The following is a 20,234-nucleotide window of genomic DNA, read 5'->3' as shown; positions in this document are numbered from 1 at the left end:
CTAAAAATAACCTAAAAGCAGTCAGAGCTTTTTCTTACACGTGGGGAAAAATCCCAGAACAGAGGCAGCTTCATCATCTCAGTTTTATCTTTTTTTCTTTAAATTAATGGTGAATTATTGTGCTTTATTTTATCTTATATAAATATGTAAAAACCAGTGTGGATTGTACGGTTTTTAAAAAAGTGAACGCATTACGTCCATTTTGAGAGTATCTGTGGCCACTGAAATGCCTCTCCACCCCCGGCCTTCTCCCACCTCCCCCACACCCGCCCTCAGCCTCTCATATCTGCTGTTCAAACATCTCCTGCCACCCACTGACAATGTGTGGATTCACCAATGAAGGAGTCATTTTTTTGTCATATCTTCAAATGCCAGTTCACTTCAGTGAAATTCATGATTTGATCTTTTTGGTATCATCTGAAATAATAAGTTCAATAATCCACACCTTGGTGTGTTTTTCTTTTTAAGTGCATATTGTTTTTAGAATTACATTATTTTGTCTCAGTGCAAGTGTGATTGCCTGCATATGTTTAATACCTGTGTGTGTGTGTGTGTGTGTGTCTGTGTGTGTGTGTTTCTTTGAACTTTGAATGAAATACATGTCAAAAGGGTGAAAAGTCCATTACAAAATCATACACTTCAAAACCATTTACTTTCCCACTCTCCTTATTCATCTTGTTTCAAAGTCACACCAACTTAGATCAGATGAATATCAAAATGAATAACGACTGAATAACTGGTCATTTTTCCTGATTATCTGATCAGATCAATTTGTCTATAACTCTGAATACAAAATGCATGGGTTATTTTTCTCCCTTTGTTACAGAAAGGATTGATTTCCAAGATCTACTAATTGTGTTCTCCAATTTTCCTAAACTCATATTATTTAATGCAATCAGCAGAATCACTTGAAAGTAATGGAATCTATTGAGTAAGAAAGAGAGACTGTGATTAAAGAAGTCAGAGCTTTTAATAGGACTGAATCGTCAGTTTTCACAGTTGGATGAATTCTGATTATTCGCCCATCGTGGTCACAGCCATCCGTTTCCAATGATAGTTATATCAGTGTGGCACTACAGCAAATCACTAAAACACAAAAATAATATCATTAATTCAGATTTGGCCTATTTACAAAAGTTAAATGTGTGAATAGCAGTTGTTGGCAGGTGATTCTCTAAAACAATCCTTAACACTGGGAGAATCGAAGCTGTTTTGTCACTTTTTAACTGAGGCTTTAGAAATTCTTCCTTGTATTTAAACGAGCCCTGTTCTTGTCATTAGAACAATGCAAACACCTCTGTGTAGTGGAGTTACAATTATGCCAAAACCTCAGAAACACAACAGGTTTTATTCACTCAAGTTCTTTTTGTCTTCTTTTTGAATATGTTAAGCTTTCCTTTATTCATACAACAGTTTTTCAGGAAACATCAAAGCGATCAGCAGACGTCTCTGAAGAAGACTGGCAGTTGACAGTTGAAACATGTCAGGAGATCAAAGTTAATTTCCTTAAAAAAAAAAATAAATAAAAAAAAAAATAGTTCTCTGAATAACTGAAACCATAACATATTATGTTTTATTCATGCCCAACCATTCACAAACAAACTCAGCGTTGTTTAGAAATGCAACAAAGTAATGCATTTTGTTTTGCAAATAAGAAACAGACCTATTAAACAAATAGAAAATATTTTTACAAGTTTTATACATAAAAAATAAATATGTTTTTAATTACAAAAATGTGCTTCAAGTAAAAACTCAAATTTTTCCATGAAAAAAAAAACCCCTTTGTCAGGATGGGGTTTTATTTTGGAGGGCAGGGAGGAACTCTTGGCCTCCAAAAAAAATAAAAAAATTATATTTTACTTCATTTTTTTTTATTTTAAAGCTTAAAAAAAGTTTATGAATGATGTCTTATATTTGCAAACCACACTGAATCGTTGGTTGTGAGTAAAACATTTGTGTTTTTTTTTTACATGATTTGAACTCCATATACCTAAATGTTTGAAGTCACACAGGGATACAAGCTATCAAGTGTGTGGCTAATGTGAAGCACAGGACATCATTGGGACGTCGTCCTCATTGTGGCCAGATGGTCATCTCTACTTTAGAAAGCGATAGTGGGAGTGTGGTGTTTACAGCTTCATTTCACAATGGCTACAAACAAAGAATCTTCAAACAACAAAATGCTCCTGCCTATATGGCGTCCTAATGTGTATCCAATTGCTATAATAATACCACACTATTATCATTTTCCATTTTTTTTCAAAATAAAAAAAATTAGTGACATTATATACGGGTAAAAATTGTCATGGGGATAAAAATTAAAAACACAAACAACATTGGAAACTAGAATATAAATAGAGCAGTTAATGTTAATGCCGAGTTAATGCTAATGCTAGGCTAATGTTGTTAGGTTATTGCTATTGCTGGGTTAAAGCTAATGTTAGGTGAATGCTAATGCTATGTTATTGCCATTGTTAAGCTAATGCTAGGTTGATGCTAGGCTAATACTATTGCTAGGCTGATGGTAATGCAAGGCTAATGGTAATGCTAGGTTAAAGCTATTGCTAGGTTATTGCTAGGCTAATGCTAATGCAAGCTAATGCCAATGATAAGCTAATGCAGTGTAATGCGGGCCAGCATCTGCATCCTCACTTGTATTTTCTTCAGGAAATGCAAATGTTTTAATTATTATATTATAGGTAAAATTAACTGTAGGGCTCCATTGTATATGACATTACATTATTATGTTATTTACGTGTGCAGGAGTAGGGGGTACATGGCTTCAGGTTAAATGTCTGAAGGGGTACATGACTGTGAAAAGTGTGGGAACCACTGTTTTAGAGAGTTGTGTGAAGCAGTAGAGATATGTTTGTGTTCTTTGTCAATCGTTGTATATAAAAGAAAGTATGTGTATATACTGTATATATATATTTTTGATTATTTGAAAAAAGGCAACTCAAATGTACTTGTTGAATGCTCACATTTCTATAGTGTGTATTATAGAATGAGGGTACCTTGTTGCATTTTTTTGCTCCTGCTTGTTTCAGTCTTGTTATATATTTTGAATTTTGATTTATGTTTGAATATTTTTTTTTGTTAGACTGAAACAAACAAATACACTGAAACTGAAACTATTCACCCAAAATGCACAGAAATGTATAATTGAGTGCCATTGTTTTGTTTGGTTAGTTAAATACAATTTGCTCTTATGTTTGTTTGCTTTTTGCACATGATAAATGACAAGCAGTGCCTTGTGCTGCCATTTTGAAATTCAACATACCTACTCCCCAGACTAAAGTACCTTAAGTAGGTGAGAATTTATTGCAGATATTTGGACTATAACATATACAACCACTACTCATCATTCAATACTTTTTTCCACATTTCGACATCTAAATGCACATCTAAAAGCCGACTTATCTGTGTGAAGTTTGTTTGTGTGCAGAGTGTGATATTCAGTGAAGGAGATACACACGTTCAGTGTGTGTGCATGTGCTCTGAGCGAGCCCCTGCCCTTGTTGGGTGCTGTTTGATGACTGCGAGAGCTTTTTCAGCCTGTGCTCTACTGTCTGTCTGAAGTTGTAAAGCTGAGTGGAAAATCCCCTTCAGGCTACACGGTTACTTTTAGCTCTGCTCTCTGTTTCTTGTCATTGTCAGTGTATTTGGTTAGCTCCTTGTCATGTAAATAAACAGCCTAGCTTTGGGCTTCAACATCCCACACACTATTATATTGTTTAGTTTTGTAAAACTGGTAGACAAACGATTAGGGTAATGCTAAAGATTACAATGATGTAAAGTTTTTTGTTTTTTTTTTAAACTAATAGCGTTAAAAACTTGTGGGTTTTTATGTTTCGTTTTAGGTGAAATGGTTTGGGAGCCAGGCAGAGTACAGTCTGGAGGGGGAGTTTCCAGAGATGCTCTTTACCATCAGCAGAGAAGGAGTGATTTATCTTAATGCTCCTCTGGACAGAGAAACCCAGGACCAGGTTTGTGCAGTGATGCAGGCTGAACAGATTTAACACAGTTACATAAAGGGTCACAGATACTGCTTTATTTCAAAAAGCTGGAGTAGTCAAGATAATGGATCATCTTCTCATTGGTTCTTTTCCCGATGTCAATTTTAATCTGACTTTACATTAGAGAAGGTCAATATTTCTTGACTTGCAAAGTTAACTGTCATGTATGGGGTGCCAATTGTGAAGTTACGCATGCTAAGACAAACAGCAATTTTTTGCAACATTTAGCAACAAACCACATTTAAGAAACGTATGTGAATTTTTTGTATGTAACTTTTGACTAGATTTACAGCAATATTTGGGAAATTTGTGATATTTGTTTCTCGTAAAAAATATACATTCAATGTTAAATCTAAATGTTAAATGTAAATGTTAAATGTTAAATCTAAATGTAAATGTTAAATGTAAATCTTAAATGTTAAATCTAAATGTAAATGTTTAATGTTAAATGTAAATGTTAAATGTAAATGTTAAATGTAAATGTTAAATGTAAATGTTAAATGTAAATGTTAAATGTAAATGTTAAATCTAAATGTTGCAGGTGAAACTAAATATTTAGCTACTATACAAATTTACATTTAGATTTAACATTTATATTTAGATTTTAAATTTAGATATAACATTCAGCATTTAGATTTAACATTTATATTAGATAGATAGAGATTATTTATTCATTTACTGACATGACAGCTCAATAAAAAGACAACAGAAAGCAACACACAGAAAAACCCAAAAGACACCCGAAAAATAGCGCAACGATGATAAAACGTAACATTTAGATTTATATTTTTACAAGAAAACAATATCACAAATTTTCACAATCACAATTTCAGTTGTAAATCTGGTGTAAAGAAACAAAACAAAAAAACATGTTTTTTTGCTAAACGTTGCAAAAAGTTGCTGTTTACTTTAGCATGCGCAACTTTACAATCGGCGCCCCGTAATCTGCATGATTTCATCATGCTTTAATGCATTGATTAACTGTCATTGTCCTTCCAGTTTTACCTAGAATTAGGCAAGTGCATGTTGCAGATTTATAAACTGGATATATTTTACAGGACATTTCATTGATATAATAACCATTGGAAGATAATAAACCTTGAAGAACACAAAAAATGTTTCTCCTCTTTTCTTCTCTTTTGTAGAAATTGAGAATACTCTGTAATAGTCCCTTTATAAGCATAGAATATGCAGAATGTTGAACATAATGTGCTTCCATTCTATTTTACTGCTTTTGTAATTTACAAGGCTATATTACATCATGTACTGGGCAGGAGAACATCTCACATAAAGTAATAAATATTCACAGCATATAAACTCAAAGTGACATGTTGATAAATCCAGTACATCTGAATCAGGATGTCTTTTAGAAACCTTGTCACCTCACCGTTTAACTAGATCAACTGAATGGTTTCTTTCTTTTCCTGCATCAGTTTTCTGATGATAATGTTCTTTGTTTCTGTTGTTGCTCTTTTCAGTTTCAAATCAGTATCGTGGTCGAGCGTCCAGATGGCAGAGAAATTGCCAAGCCGGTTGAGCTGCGAGTGATGGTGGGAGATGCCAATGATAATAGACCCACCTTCCCACAAGCACAGTATCATACTGTGGTTAAAGAGCTGGCTGCACGAGGTAGATTATTGGGTTTTTACCAATACAATAGAACAGTGGTTCTCAAACTTGTTTGGCTCAAGTACCCCCTTTCTCTTATTTCTGAATCCAAGTACCCCCTTTGTCTGACTACAACATTTTACTGAGAAATGATTTAAAAACAACTATAGAGTGAGGACGAGTGAGGGGCGGAGAGAACAGCAATTTCAAATCTCTACATGTCTTGTACATACAGTGGATTTGACAATGACAAAGGAGAGTTTGATAACACACATTTTAAAGAATCTCATTTTGTAAACAAGTGGAAAGAAACAATATTTAGTGCTATTTTGGATAGTGACGCCATTTTGATATCAAGAATTTCTGATGACTCCAAAGACATTTTTTCCAAGAATTAGTTTTTGATCATGTTTTTTTTTTTTTTTTTTTTAATTGCATTATAATTTAACTAAATTCACAAAGTGAAAGTATAGAAATACAGTTGTTTAAAACTGGGTGTTGTTTTAATTTTAAAAAATTCAAAAATTCATTATGATTTTTTTGAAATTACAGGCGACCCCATTTAATCTCATGGGGTCCTGACCCCAAGGTTGAAAAACACTGATTTAGTGGATCCTGAATAGATTTATTTCTATAGTTTTGATCATTTCTGGTCATCTCATGCCTGCTGGGCGGTATCAAGACTCACACTTTGTTAATTTTCCACTCCCTCTCTCTCAAGTACCCCCTGTAGAGTGCCGTACCCCCATTTGAGAAACACTGCACAAGAAAACATACATCATGTATTTTGTCAGTTTACAATTTATTTTCTTACTGCAGTTACAAAGTTCACCTAATATTTCAAAATTCTTAACATTTTTTTTTTTTCAAATATTAAACTGAAAATTAAATAAAGGATTATTATTTCATTGCACAAACAAATATGAGTTTAAATGGATTATTATAGCTTACATCTACTTTAATTTACCAATGCAGTGAAAAAGTCCATTTATTAAGTATGTTTATGACAGTTTAACAATGGTCTGGTTTCATGTGAATGTATCCTAACTTACACCAAACATCAGCTGGGACACTCTGCTGCACCCTTTTGACACTGATCAGGAAGAGGATACACAGATGTTCTAGTACCTAGGTTCTCAAAGTGGGGTACGGGTACCCCCACACGTACGCAAATTGTCATAGGAGATACGTGGATAAAAATGACAAACAGTGACAACATTAAAACTACAATATAAATAGAGCAGTTATTATTAATGCTAGGTTAATGCTATTGCTATGCTCATATTAATGCTAATGCTAGGCTAATGTTATTGTTAGGCTAATGCTAATGATAGGTTAAAGCTAATGTTAGGTGAATGCTAATGCTAGGCTAATGCTAGGTTACTCCCATTGTTAAGCTAATGCTAGGTTGATGCAAGGCAAATGCTATTGCTAGGCTAATGATAATGCTAGGTTAAAGATAATACTAGGTCAATATTAATGCAAGGTTCATGTTATTGCTATGCTCATATTAATGTCAATGCAAGGCTAATGTTATTGTTAGGTTAATGCTGTTGCTGGGTTAAAACTAATGTTAGGTGAATGCTAATGCTAGGCTAATTCTAGGTTATTGCTATTGTTAAGCTCATGCTAGGTTGATGCTAGGCTAATGCTATTGCTTGGATAATGATAATGCTAGGTTAAAGCTACTCAGTCAATATTAATGCTAGGTTAATGCTATTGCTATGCTCATATTAATGATGATGCTAGGTTAATGATATTGCTTTAGGTTATTGCTAGGCTAATGCTAATGCAAGCTAATGTCAATGATAAGCTAATGCAGTGTGATGCGGGCCAGCATCTGCATCCTCCCTTGTAGAGTAGGGCTACATTGTATATGACATTACCTTATTATGTTTTTTAAGTGTGCAGGAGTAGGGGGTACATGGCTTTCAGGTTAAATGTCTGAAGGGGTACGGGACTGGGAAAAGTGTGGGAGCCACTGTTCTAGTATGATATGTTGGTTTGTTGAAACCTTTTGAGGCTAAGCTTGCTTTTATGGATCTCCATTGACTGATATGTGGTGTTTTTCGCCCCACAGGAGCAGAAATCCTGACCGTGCAGGCAGCTGACAATGATGACCCAAAGACGGACAACGTGCGGATCTCTTATCGTCTAATTGGACAAATTCCAGAGAGTCCTCGTGCACTCTTCAGAGTAGACCGTGATTCTGGAGTCATATCTGTCCAAGCAGACAGTATGGAGGGCACTGCACCACAGTACACCCTGACCATCACTGCTGAGGACGCCAAGGGTGACTCTACACATGACATTGCTTAACCTCTCTAAAGGACATTTGATTTTCAGAATGTTTGTTTGTTCTCATTCTGGGTATTTCGTTTTATTTTTGTTGTTGTTGTGAAAAACCATCAAAAATGGAATCCAATCTGAAACAGTAGGCAGCCTTTACTATACGAGCCACTTAAGCCCCACCCACAAAATAAACAGGCTGAGAGGGAGCCACAGATCAATAATACTCATACAAACACTGCATATTCATTTTTGTTTGGTAATTTTGTCAAGAAGGGAAGTAGTTAAAATAACAATTATTATTAAATAATAAAATACTGTACATGTACCTAGATATATTTATAACTGTCCTCAGACTTTAGGAAGGCTTTCATCAGAGAGATGAATTTGCATCCATAATATGAAGGTGCAAATTAAAAAAGGAAAAACAACATTGATTGACGATAAACATCAAATCATCATATAAATCATCACATGGAGTTTTCTGACCATCACTCACAGTAGCTGGTCACCCCTTTGCTGGAGCTGCTGTGTCAGTAGCTCCTCTGAAGATGTTTACACGCTTGCCCCTGGGGTGACAAATGATGTCGTCTTCATGACTCATGGACACAGGGTGTTATACGAAGGCAGGATGTGGTACTTGCCGTTCCTTGTTTATTTGCGTGACGAGCTGACCCTGAGTCACTGACAGAAGCTATGACGGTGTTTCCTGGCAGGTCTGAACAGCTCCTGCACTGTGGTGGTGACGGTTCAGGATGAGAACAACAACCCACCGGTCTTCTCCCAACACGAGGTACGGGGTCACATGCAAAACGCACGCACAGATCAAGTAATTATTGGACGTAATTACAATAAAACCCTAATATTTGACATAAAAATCACTGAAAAAAATGAAAGCCTATTGGACTACGGACTCAATGCATCAAACACTGATCTAATTTTCCTCTTAGGGAACTAAATATGGCCTCTAATCTCAGTGTCATGCCCTCTACCTCTGGCATCTCCTGAATTGGTCCGTTGGCACCATCTGGTGGTCTCCATTCATCACTGTCCGGACTACTCACCTCTGATCATCAGGATTGCTTCCAGCTGCGGCGGGGAGTGGTCTCCCCACCTGCAAGTATTCACACCACTACTTAAGACATCGGCAGACCACAAACCAACGCCAAACCATAAACAGTGTTCACTTTGACCCTCTCTGCCGCTGGGATCTCTCCTGCCTCCTTCCCACCTGCAACTACCATCACCTCTGAAATCCCTCAGCTCACTCCACCCTTCAGCTGGTTCTTCCCCACTCCTGTGCCAGGCTCCGTCATTTCTTCCGTGTTGACTGCAGCTCGAGCGTCTCCGTGTTCCTGCCCATTTGGGGTTCAGAGGTTTTCTTTGTTAGTTTAGCCCATTCTGAGTTTATGCCTTTAGACCTAGGATTTTGTTTGTTCGTCAGTAGTTTCCTGATCGTTTTTATTTAATCTTAGTATTAGGTCTCCCTCAGTTTGCTCAGCACTTCTTTAGTTTCTCCACCACCCCACTTAGGGCGCTGGTAGGTTTTCTGTTATATTCTGTTTATGGAATAAATCATTTAATTGTATCTGTGCCTCCTGTTGTGTTGTCTGCGCTTGAGCCTCAGTTCAGTCTCGTGACAGTATGGTTTGGCCATAATGAGCTCAGCAGACCGCACTACAGATGAGGCCTCAGCCGCTCATCATGCTGTAGTTAGTCATGAAGCGACTCTAAGCCGGCATGAGGAGCTACTCAAGACTCTCGTGTCTAGCGTTAAAGCTCTAATCAGCCAAATGTCTCACCTGACTGGTCAGCAGTCCGTGTTAGCATCTTCACTAGCTGCGTCAGGTTGCCAGCCTACCCCCAGTAATGCCCCCGAGACGACGGTTGTAGGTTCTCCCTCTGCTCTGGCCACAGTAGGCCGTGAACCCACGGTTCCGGTTCCTGAGCGCTATGCTGGAGATCTCGGCTCGTGCCAGGCCTTCCTGACTCAGGTTTCACTCGTCTTTGAGTTACAACCGACCTCCTACGCGTCCGATAGGGCTAAAATCGCATATCTAATTGGCCTTCTACGAGGGCCTGCACGGGACTGGGGAACAGCTGTGTGGGAGAAACAGGGGGAGATCTGCACCTCCTACTCCCGCTTCTCTGCAGACATGAGGCGCGTCTTCGATCACCCAGTTCGGGGGCGAGACGCTGGAGATCGCCTCATGGCCCTGAGGCAGGGGGTCCGCAGTGTTGCAGAGTACTCCGTGGAATTCCAGGCCCTGGCAGCTACCAGTGGGTTCAACGATCCGGCCCTCCAGAGGTCATTCTATGGGGGACTGTCCGAGGCTCTGAAAGATGAACTCGCCACCAAGGAGGAGGTGGGCAGCCTGGAGGCCCTAATCTCCCTCGCCATCCGGCTTGACAATCGCTTGAGGGAGAGGCGCAGAGAGCGCTCACACTGGAGGGACTCAGCACCCTCCCGCCGACTGAGTCCCACTCTCCAGCCTGCTACGCCCACACCGTTCCCTGAGGCTGCCTCCGAGGCCATGGAGGCACTTCATTGCTTCCTGCCCCAAGAGACCAGCAAAAAAGAGGGCTCACTCGTGACAGGGAGTCTACGAGTGAGTCGGACTGCTTCCACCTCCCCTCATCTGCTACAGCTACCCGCTACACTCAGCTACCAGAACCACTCACTTTCTGTGACCGTGCTGGTGGATTCTGGGGCCGAGGAGAACTTCCTGGACTCGGACCTCGCCAGGCAGCTCCACATCCCGTCAATGCCACTGGATTCTCCCGTAGAGGCCCGTTCTCTCAACGGCCTCCCCCTGGCCACGATCCGCCGGAAGACAGTTCCTGTTACCCTCCGGTTAGCAGGTAACCATCACGAAACACTAACTTTTCACTTGATGGAGCATTCTCGCCCACAGTTGGTGCTGGGGCACCCCTGGTTGATTAAACATAACCCCTCTATTGACTGGTGCGGCAGCCAGGTTAAGTCCTGGAGTACTGGGTGTCATGCTAACTGTCTCCGTTCAGCCCCATCCCCTGCTCCTGTAAATCCCAGGCCAGATCCTCGGCCTCCAGACCTGTCCGGCGTTCCTGAGGTTTACCATGACCTAGTTCCAGTCTTCAGTAAGGAGGATGCCCTATCCTTGCCTCCTCACCGGCCCTACGACTGTGCCATTGAGCTCCTGCCTGGAGCCACCTTGCCCTCTGGCCGTCTGTACAACCTCTCTAAACCCGAGCAGGCTGCCATGGAGACATACATCAGGGACGCCCTGGCAGCAGGTATCATTCGGCCCTCCACTTCTCCGGTAGGTGCGGGATTCTTTTTTGTTAATAAGAAGGACGGGTCCCTGCGACCCTGTATTGACTTTCGGGGCCTAAATAATATAACCGTGAAGAACAAGTACCCTCTACCTCTGATAAACTCTGCCTTCACCCTTCTCCACGGGGCCAAAGTGTTCTCCAAACTAGACCTGAGAAATGCTTATCATTTAGTGAGAATTAGAGAGGGAGATGAGTGGAAGACGGGTTTTAATACCCCCTTGGGACACTTTGAGTACTTAGTAATGCCCTTTGGCCTCACGAATGCTCCCGCCGTCTTCCAGAACCTGGTTAACGATGTGCTCCGGGATATGATCAACCGCGTTGTGTTTGTCTACATAGACGATATCCTGATTTATTCCAGAGACCAGGAGGAACACGTCCGCCATGTCCGCTTGGTTTTGGAGCGCCTGTGGAAGAACCGCCTTTTTGCTAAAGCGGAGAAGTGTGAGTTTCACATTACTACTGTATCATTCTTGGGTTTTGTCATCTCCCCAGGACGTGTGATGATGGACCCGGCCAAGCTATCGGCTGTCTCCGAGTGGCCCCAGCCAGAGACCCGGAAACAGTTACAGCGTTTTTTGGGCTTCGCTAACTTTTACCGCCGCTTCATCCGTGATTATAGTAGGGTGGCAGCCCCTCTCACAGCCCTGACCTCCACCTCAATTCCCTTCCAGTGGACCCCCAAGGCCGAGCAAGCATTCCAGTCCCTCAAGGTACGCTTTACCTCTGCTCCTATCCTTGTTCAGCCAGATCCCCACCTTCAGTTTGTGGTCGAGGTGGATGCATCTGACTCCGGGGTTGGGGCCGTACTCTCCCAGAGGACCCCATCTGACCAAAAGCTGCATCCCTGTGCCTTCTTCTCTCGCCGCCTGACCCCAGCAGAACGGAACTACGATGTGGGGAACCGGGAACTGCTGGCGGTCAAGCTCGCTCTAGAGGAGTGGCGTCACTGGCTGGAGGGGGCAGAGCACCCATTCATTGTCTGGACAGACCATAAGAACTTGGAGTACATTCGTTCAGCCAGGAGATTGAACTCTCGGCAGGCCCGCTGGGCGCTGTTTTTTGGTCGCTTCCAGTTTTCCCTCACGTATCGCCCGGGGTCCCGTAACATAAAGCCGGATGCCCTGTCTCGTCAGTTCTCCTGCGACGAACCCTCTGGTGACCCTGAATCTATCCTTCCCCCTGCTCGTCTTGTCGCCTCTCTAACCTGGCAAGTGGAGGATCAGGTCCGTCAAGCACAGTCCCAACAGCCAATCCCAGGTAACTGCCCGCCTAATGTTCTCTATGTTCCTGAGTCTGTGCGTACCCAGGTGCTCCAGTGGGCTCATACCTCTCGCTTCGCCTGCCACCCTGGGGGCTTCCGGACCACAGCCATCCTTCGGCAGAGGTTTTGGTGGCCCTCTCTCGAAAGGGACACTCGGGACTTTGTCGCCACTTGTCCCACCTGCTCCCGGGGCAAGACCCCTTCCAGACCCAGCTCGGGTCTCCTTCAACCACTCCCGGTGCCCTCTCGGCCTTGGTCACACATCGCTGTGGATTTCGTCACGGGGCTACCCCCCTCTGGAGGTAACACGGTCATCCTCACCATTGTTGATCGTTTTTCCAAAGCAGCACACTTCGTCGCCCTTCCCAAACTCCCCTCAGCCAGGGAGACGGCATCCCTCCTAGTTGACCACGTCTTCCGGTTGCATGGGATACCAGCAGACATTGTCTCGGACCGTGGTCCACAGTTCATCTCCGGAGTCTGGAAGGCCTTCTGCGCTGCCCTAGGGGCCACCCTCAGTCTCACCTCTGGCTTTCACCCCCAGTCTAATGGCCAAGCGGAGCGGGCCAATCAGTCTCTGGAGACGTACCTCCGGTGTCTGGTCTCCTCCAACCCCACTGCCTGGGTTGAGCATCTGGCCTGGGTGGAGTATGCACACAATTCACAAATAAACTCTTCTCTGGGGATGTCTCCTTTTCAGTGCTCCCTCGGCTACCAACCTCCGTTGTTCCCCTCCCAGGAACAAGAACTCTCCGTTCCCTCTGTTCAAGCCTTCGTCAGCCAGATCAAAAGGGTCTGGGACAGGGCCAGGGCCGGACTTATACAATCAACTGAGAGGATGGAGCGGCAGGCCAACCGCCGTCGCTGCCCGGCACCAACCTACTCTGTGGGCCAACGAGTCTGGTTGAGGGCCAAGGACCTCCCTCTGAAGGTCGAATCTAGAAAGCTGGCACCCCGGTTCATCGGTCCCTTCCCCGTGGAGAGGATCATCAGTCCGACAGCGGTACGTCTCACCCTTCCCAGAACTTTGAAAATTCACCCCACGTTCCATGTCTCGCAGGTCAGGCCCGCCAGGGACTCCCCCCTGGCTCCTCCTGTCCCCCCCCCCCCTCCTCCCAGGATGGTGGATGACTCGCCCGCCTACTCGGTTCGGCGCTTGCTGGATGTCCGCCGCAGGGGTCGCGGCCTCCAGTTTCTCGTGGACTGGGAGGGTTACGGGCCTGAGGAGAGGAGCTGGGTCCCCCGCAGTCAGATCCTTTGCCCTGACCTAATCAGGGATCTCAAGCGGCGGCGTCCTGAACGTTTTGGTCGTGCGCCTGGAGGCGCACGTAGGAGGGGGGGTACTGTCATGCCCTCTACCTCTGGCATCTCCTGAATTGGTCCGTTGGCACCATCTGGTGGTCTCCATTCATCACTGTCCGGACTACTCACCTCTGATCATCAGGATTGCTTCCAGCTGCGGCGGGGAGTGGTCTCCCCACCTGCAAGTATTCACACCACTACTTAAGACATCGGCAGACCACAAACCAACGCCAAACCATAAACAGTGTTCACTTTGACCCTCTCTGCCGCTGGGATCTCTCCTGCCTCCTTCCCACCTGCAACTACCATCACCTCTGAAATCCCTCAGCTCACTCCACCCTTCAGCTGGTTCTTCCCCACTCCTGTGCCAGGCTCCGTCATTTCTTCCGTGTTGACTGCAGCTCGAGCGTCTCCGTGTTCCTGCCCATTTGGGGTTCAGAGGTTTTCTTTGTTAGTTTAGCCCATTCTGAGTTTATGCCTTTAGACCTAGGATTTTGTTTGTTCGTCAGTAGTTTCCTGATCGTTTTTATTTAATCTTAGTATTAGGTCTCCCTCAGTTTGCTCAGCACTTCTTTAGTTTCTCCACCACCCCACTTAGGGCGCTGGTAGGTTTTCTGTTATATTCTGTTTATGGAATAAATCATTTAATTGTATCTGTGCCTCCTGTTGTGTTGTCTGCGCTTGAGCCTCAGTTCAGTCTCGTGACACTCAGGCTGTTATTGCATTACATCACTGGATTTATATTCAGGCCTTTACAGTCTAAATGGACTGGTTTTTAGAGTTTTATCTGATAAAGTTTTCATTGGGGAGTAGATACTTCTTATTTATTTATAACAATCCTCAGCATTACAAACAAATGCCTGTTAGTACCATCAACATGGTGGACATGATGTAAGAACCACTCTCCTTTTATAAAATGTCATGTAAAATAGATAATATCAGCCTTTTAAATATCTAATATCCTCACAAACATCATTTTCTGTTTCCACACGTTTGCAGTGAATTTTGAATTAAATAGTTATTTTATGTGTATATATTATTTTCAAATGTAACAAGTTTTCAGATTCAATTATTTTTTTGTTGTATTTGTTTTGTGTGTGGGAAGTTTTTTAATGGTGTATTGGTTTTACTTTGAAAAGCTGTGTTTTTTCTTCTCATTACGAAGTCGTGCCAGCTCCAGTCGCTGGATTCCCTTCTTTAGGTGTAGGTGTTGGTGCGAAAAAGAAATGAACTAAAGATAGACTGTTGCAGAAAATCCCCTCACGTCCACCCACATGCTCCATAGGACAAAGCAGGGGAGGGGTGGGGTGTCCTGCCCGAGGGTCTCCTCTGTGCAGAGGCATCCAGCTGTGAATTCCTATGGCCTTCCTCTTTTTATTTGAAGTATGGATGGAATGACGATTGGAAACTGACTGTAGAGCTACTTCAGCAAAGCTTAGACTAGGATATAAAAAGACAGAATAAAGGGTTTTGAAAATTTCAGCAGATGTTAAATCTCACTCCATTACACACATTCAACAATATCACCTCTGCCAAGGAAGTCATATTTTTAACGCCGTTTATTTGTTTGCTTGTCTGTTAGCAGGATTATGTCAAAAGTACTTAATAGACTTTGAACATTAATTTTAACCAAAGAAATACCTTAAAATATGGAAGAATCCATTACATTTTGGAGGGGATCCAGATAAAAATACTGATTCTGGATCAGTTTCAAACATCTAATAATCCCTATCTCTCATCATTAGCAAATTTTCAAAAATGTACATCTTAGTTTGTAACTGACCAATCTTTATGAAATTTGACTTAGTTGTGTCGAGTTGGCTACTTATTGACCCCACCGAGTTTCATCCAGATCAGATCCCGAAAACATTGTTGTGTAGGGGTCCCATGGTACGACAGTGATGACGTGACAGAAACATAAAACACACGTACTGCTCCATCAACTCTGCTTAGAAAACTTTTCAGTGATCAGATGTTTTAAATTCAGCCGTTCTGAGTCAGTCCACGGACACGTTGGTCCGTTTCCAGACAAGCCAGACATGTTCACGTCATCACAACATTGTTACAGCTTGTTTTACGTGTTCTTTTGTTGTAGTGAACTGCCGTGAAGTGTCTAAATGCGTGTGCGCGCACTGTGTGTTGATGCACGGATGCATATTCTGCTTGCTTTTAAAATATAATCCCCCAAAATAATCCGTTTTTATAAAAAAAAAATTAAAAAAAAAAGCCTGTAATCTGATTATACGTTTTTTAATACACTGTCACAGATTACAGTTACATGTTTTCTGTATACTGATCACGTAGCACTGTTACTTGTAATCCGTTACTCACCGAGCCTGCTAATACATAGCGACTGCAAGCAGGAATCGTGTGAACAGGTATCAACTAGTCAGCCTGGACAGAAAGACCCGCCCACGGCTCCTGCTGTGGGCGGGTCATTACTTTGACGTTGCTTTCACCGACCGCTTGACAAAATGGAAAAAGCAAAAGCAAAATGGAAAAAGAATATAGTACATTTGTATATTTTTTCATTATTGATTCTCTTTATATTTCCACATTTTTATTGTTGATTCTCTTTTTATTTACAAATTTGTATTATTAATTCACTTTATATTTCCATATGCATTTCCTTTTAATTTTGGCACTCCTGTGATTCCATACAGGTGCTGCTACTCGCTACGCTAACTGTCGTCGTGCTGCTGATTTCTTCCACAATTTCCACAGAAACAACCTTGGAATTCTTTACCTCAGGCTTAGTTTCACTTATTGGCTTAAAAAAAGATTCTTTAAATCCAACTGCCTTATTTTTAATAGCCATTTTCTACTGTCTTTCAAGCTGGCAGAAAAACAATTTTTGCGCTAAATCACACTTTTGACATAACGTGGGCGTGGCTCGACTTCCCCCTCTCTTCCTTACTTGCGCTCAGTTTTTACGTTAAGTGTTGTGTGTACAATGACATTTCCAGTGATTTCAACTCAATTAAAGGACACAGCTGTCCAAATATAATACTTTTAATTTTGATCAAAACACCTAAAAGCAAATGAGGTGCTGAAAAAAATAAAATAAAATAGGTGCTGGATCCAATCAAACAAGTGCAAGTCAAAATTAAGCTCTACAGGTGCCTACATATTTGGACCTACTGTATCATTATTAATGGGGATAGAAATTTGTATTTGAATGATCATGGTTACTAGATAACTGCCAATATCTGGAAAGAGGATATTTGGTGCTTGGCAGAGGTTCTCGTTATTCTTACATTTTGTGTTTTTTTTTTTCATACTTTTGTTTTTCAAAAAGATTACTCATTTTCACAGATTAAAAAGGCTATTTGCACACACACGCACACACACGCACGCACACACACACACACACACTAGAGCCCATACTCACAGAAGAGGTGGAAAATGCTCTTGAGCAGGTCACGCCTGAGTAGAGCAGCTTTTTCCACGTGAAGGCAGCCCTGCGGGGGCTGATGTGGAGGGTGAGTGGTGACAGAAGCCGATTGAGGGGCCCTGTGGACACTGCAGCCAGATCACAGGGCCGGGCTGCTTCACCAGAGGACATCTGTGAGTGGCAGATTAAACGGTTGTCTAAACACACAGAACTCTGTAGAAAAAAAGGTCAGCCAGCACCACAGGGCCAAGAGGGGCCAAACGTATACTCACATTATCAAATGACTAGAAAATTGGATGATCAATCATGTGTGAAAAACAAATCAACCACTTTCATATGTGAAAAATGTACAATAAGCAGACAATTACAATATTAACGTGATATAATCACAATTTAACAAAGTAAATCCCATTATTTAAAAACATTTCTATAGATAAGTGAAAATTCCAAAATTATCATTGCCGAACTCTCCACTAAGTGTTTTTATTTTAAGTCCTTTGTATGACACATGGTTGTGTCCAATTTAATCAAACTATTGTCATTTTTTAAGTGATTGTACAATTACTGTCTTCTTCCTTCCTCCACTCAGTATGGACCGATCCACATCCCAGAGGACGCTCCAGTGGGCACCACAGTCACAGCTGTGCTGGCCAGGGATGCTGATGTGCGAGGTGGAGACAGCTGGCAAGTGAAGTACCGTTTAGAGTCGGGAAATGAGGAGGAGGTCTTCTCATTGGTGACAGACCAGCAAACAAATGAGGTGTCACTTGTGCTTTCAAAGGTAAATGTGAGACAAACGTCTCAGCTAACACTGACTTTACAAAGAAATGACAGGGCAGAGCAGAGATGGGCAACTCTTATCACCACGTGTTTAGAATTTACATTAGCATTTAGAAAAATGAACAATCTGAGCATTAAAAGAACAAATTGATTTGTTTGTTTTTTGTCGTGTTGTATATTTACTCATTATTTTAGTTATTATTTTAGTTGTTTTGTATGTTTTTTCATTGCTATTTTGTTTGGGGTTTTTTTACGCTTAGTGTGTTGTTGTCATTCTGGTGCTTTTCTTGTTGTTCTGTGAGCTTTTGTTGCTGTTTTTTTTTTTACATTTTTGGAGTCATTTTGTGTATTTTAGTCGTTGTTTTGGGTGTTCATGTTGCAGCGTTGTGTGTTTTTGGAGTCATTTTGTAAAGTTGCTTCGGTGGCCCCGCAAAATTATACTGAGGGCCACATGTGGCCCCTCCCGGGCTGCCAGTTGCCCATGTCTGGGTAAGAAGTTGATCCCAGCCTGCATGTGACTGAATGTGCTGCAACATTTTAGCGAACACTAATCAATGTGTCCACCTCATTTGTCATAATGGAAATGAAAAACAGAAGTATTTGGTAAAAACCTACGCAAACGTGCAAAAATCACATTAAAATGTTCCATTACTCAAGCTTTCTTGCTATAAGGAGGCAGTGCAAACCACAACATCAATGTATGTATATGGCTAAAGAGAGATTACGAATATATCTCCTGCTGTGTGTGTTTATGATGCATGCACAGAATCAGTCAGCTCTTTGTAAACCGGTATTGCAAGAGACGGTGAATGAATATTATTAAATGTTCTGCCTCTTTTCTTAAGATGTAGCTAATCTGAACCCTAAAAGTGGATCAAAGTGACCAACTTCAAACACATAACAAATAGTCTTATTTTATATAGGAAATACTTATATTTTCTACTTCTTTCTGTAGATAGCTTTGAAGCATATTGAGTTTGGGAAATAATGCTCTCATGAAACCGCTGTTTATGCAGCTTAGTTTACTGGGGAAAAAAAAACATAAATCCTGGGAAAGTAATACCCTAGTGGATTAAAAGGGGCTTTTATAAATCCTCTATTTCATTGAGTTGCGGTGTGAGGTCAGCAGCAGAAGGTAGACACATTTCATTAATAGAAACTACCGGTACATAGCCCTCACAGCTCGAGTACATAGGTTGATTATGTGAGTGCAAACTAATGGCAGTGTAGCTCTCAAGACTGTTGATTGAGTTTAATGTACTGTATAATGAAAGATAGGAAGTGAGTTGATTTGAAGAGTAGACATTAAAAAACAACTAGATTTAAAGGGCCCGTGTTTAGCTAAATCACCTTTTCTGTGCTTTAAACATGATAAAAGTGCTATTTAGGCTTCATACACATGCCCAAAGTGTTTTTATCATTGAGTCCCTCAATCGTTAGTTAGAGGGTGATTTGCTCCTTTCTTACTGCAGGGTGAGCCCAAACACCTCGCTCCAATTTGACGACGCGTTCTCATTTTGATGACAAATTTGACACGGCACTGAGCTGGAAAAGCTCTCTGCCGTGATTGACATGTAAACAGACACGCCCACGAAGGTGAGCATGTCAGCGTCCTTCGCACAGTGCTATGTATGTATTCTCTACAGTCTATGTATGTACCGGTGAACGCCCCGCCCCCACGCTCTGTCTCGTGTTTAGAAAGCAGCATGAGCTCGACTACGGAGTGGGTGGGAGGAGGGCGGGCTGTTCTCTGGCCCTACGTCACCGTGCGGGGAGGAGGAAGTCAGTGTCACGTCTATAGACACGCCCACTCATGAATATGCATAAGTAGGCCACAAATCAACTTGTTTGTGTAGAGTTGCTCAGAAAGTGACTTTTCAGAGGCTAAAACTCTGGAAAACAAATGAGTTTGGAAAATAAACCTCAAATACTATGTTTTTGGGGTTCTTAGAACAAATGGAGATGGGTGAAAAATAGCATGATGTGGGACCTTTAATGTCAAACTGGACTCACATATTTAAGTAGTATCTTAATTTTGTTATTTTCCGTTAATATATGATTTAAAGTCTTTTAAGGAATATATGTATACTTCGGAATTAAAAAGATGAAGATTTTAATGAATCCATTGAGTCCACCCACATGTTCTGATGAAAACAGAGTAGTTTGATGTGTCACTTCCAAACGATAGCAGTAGTTATGCCCTCCGAGGTTTGCACTTGTTCTCCCTGGCAACAAAGACACTTTCAGCCCCAGCAGCATGATG

General features: G+C 41.8%; 1 protein-coding gene across 4 annotated transcripts in view; it reads left to right on the top strand.

Annotated features, from left to right (window-relative positions):
* cdh16 (cadherin 16, KSP-cadherin) overlaps positions 1-20,234 on the top strand; it is a 38,936-nt gene that overhangs the window by 8,995 nt on the left and 9,707 nt on the right. For all 4 annotated transcript variants that reach the window (XM_028443266.1, XM_028443265.1, XM_028443263.1 and 1 more), the window contains exons 8-12: positions 3,861-3,986; positions 5,495-5,645; positions 7,705-7,917; positions 8,630-8,706; positions 17,781-17,972. In XM_028443266.1, the coding sequence (XP_028299067.1) occupies positions 3,861-3,986; positions 5,495-5,645; positions 7,705-7,917; positions 8,630-8,706; positions 17,781-17,972 (759 nt within the window). The remainder of the gene's footprint in view (positions 1-3,860; positions 3,987-5,494; positions 5,646-7,704; positions 7,918-8,629; positions 8,707-17,780; positions 17,973-20,234) is intronic.

The sequence above is a fragment of the Gouania willdenowi genome, chromosome 3 (genome assembly GCF_900634775.1).
Source record: "Gouania willdenowi chromosome 3, fGouWil2.1, whole genome shotgun sequence".
NCBI lineage: Eukaryota > Metazoa > Chordata > Actinopteri > Blenniiformes > Gobiesocidae > Gouania > Gouania willdenowi.
The sequence above is the reverse complement of the archived record's forward strand: the minus strand, read 5'-3'. Positions and strand labels throughout refer to the sequence as shown.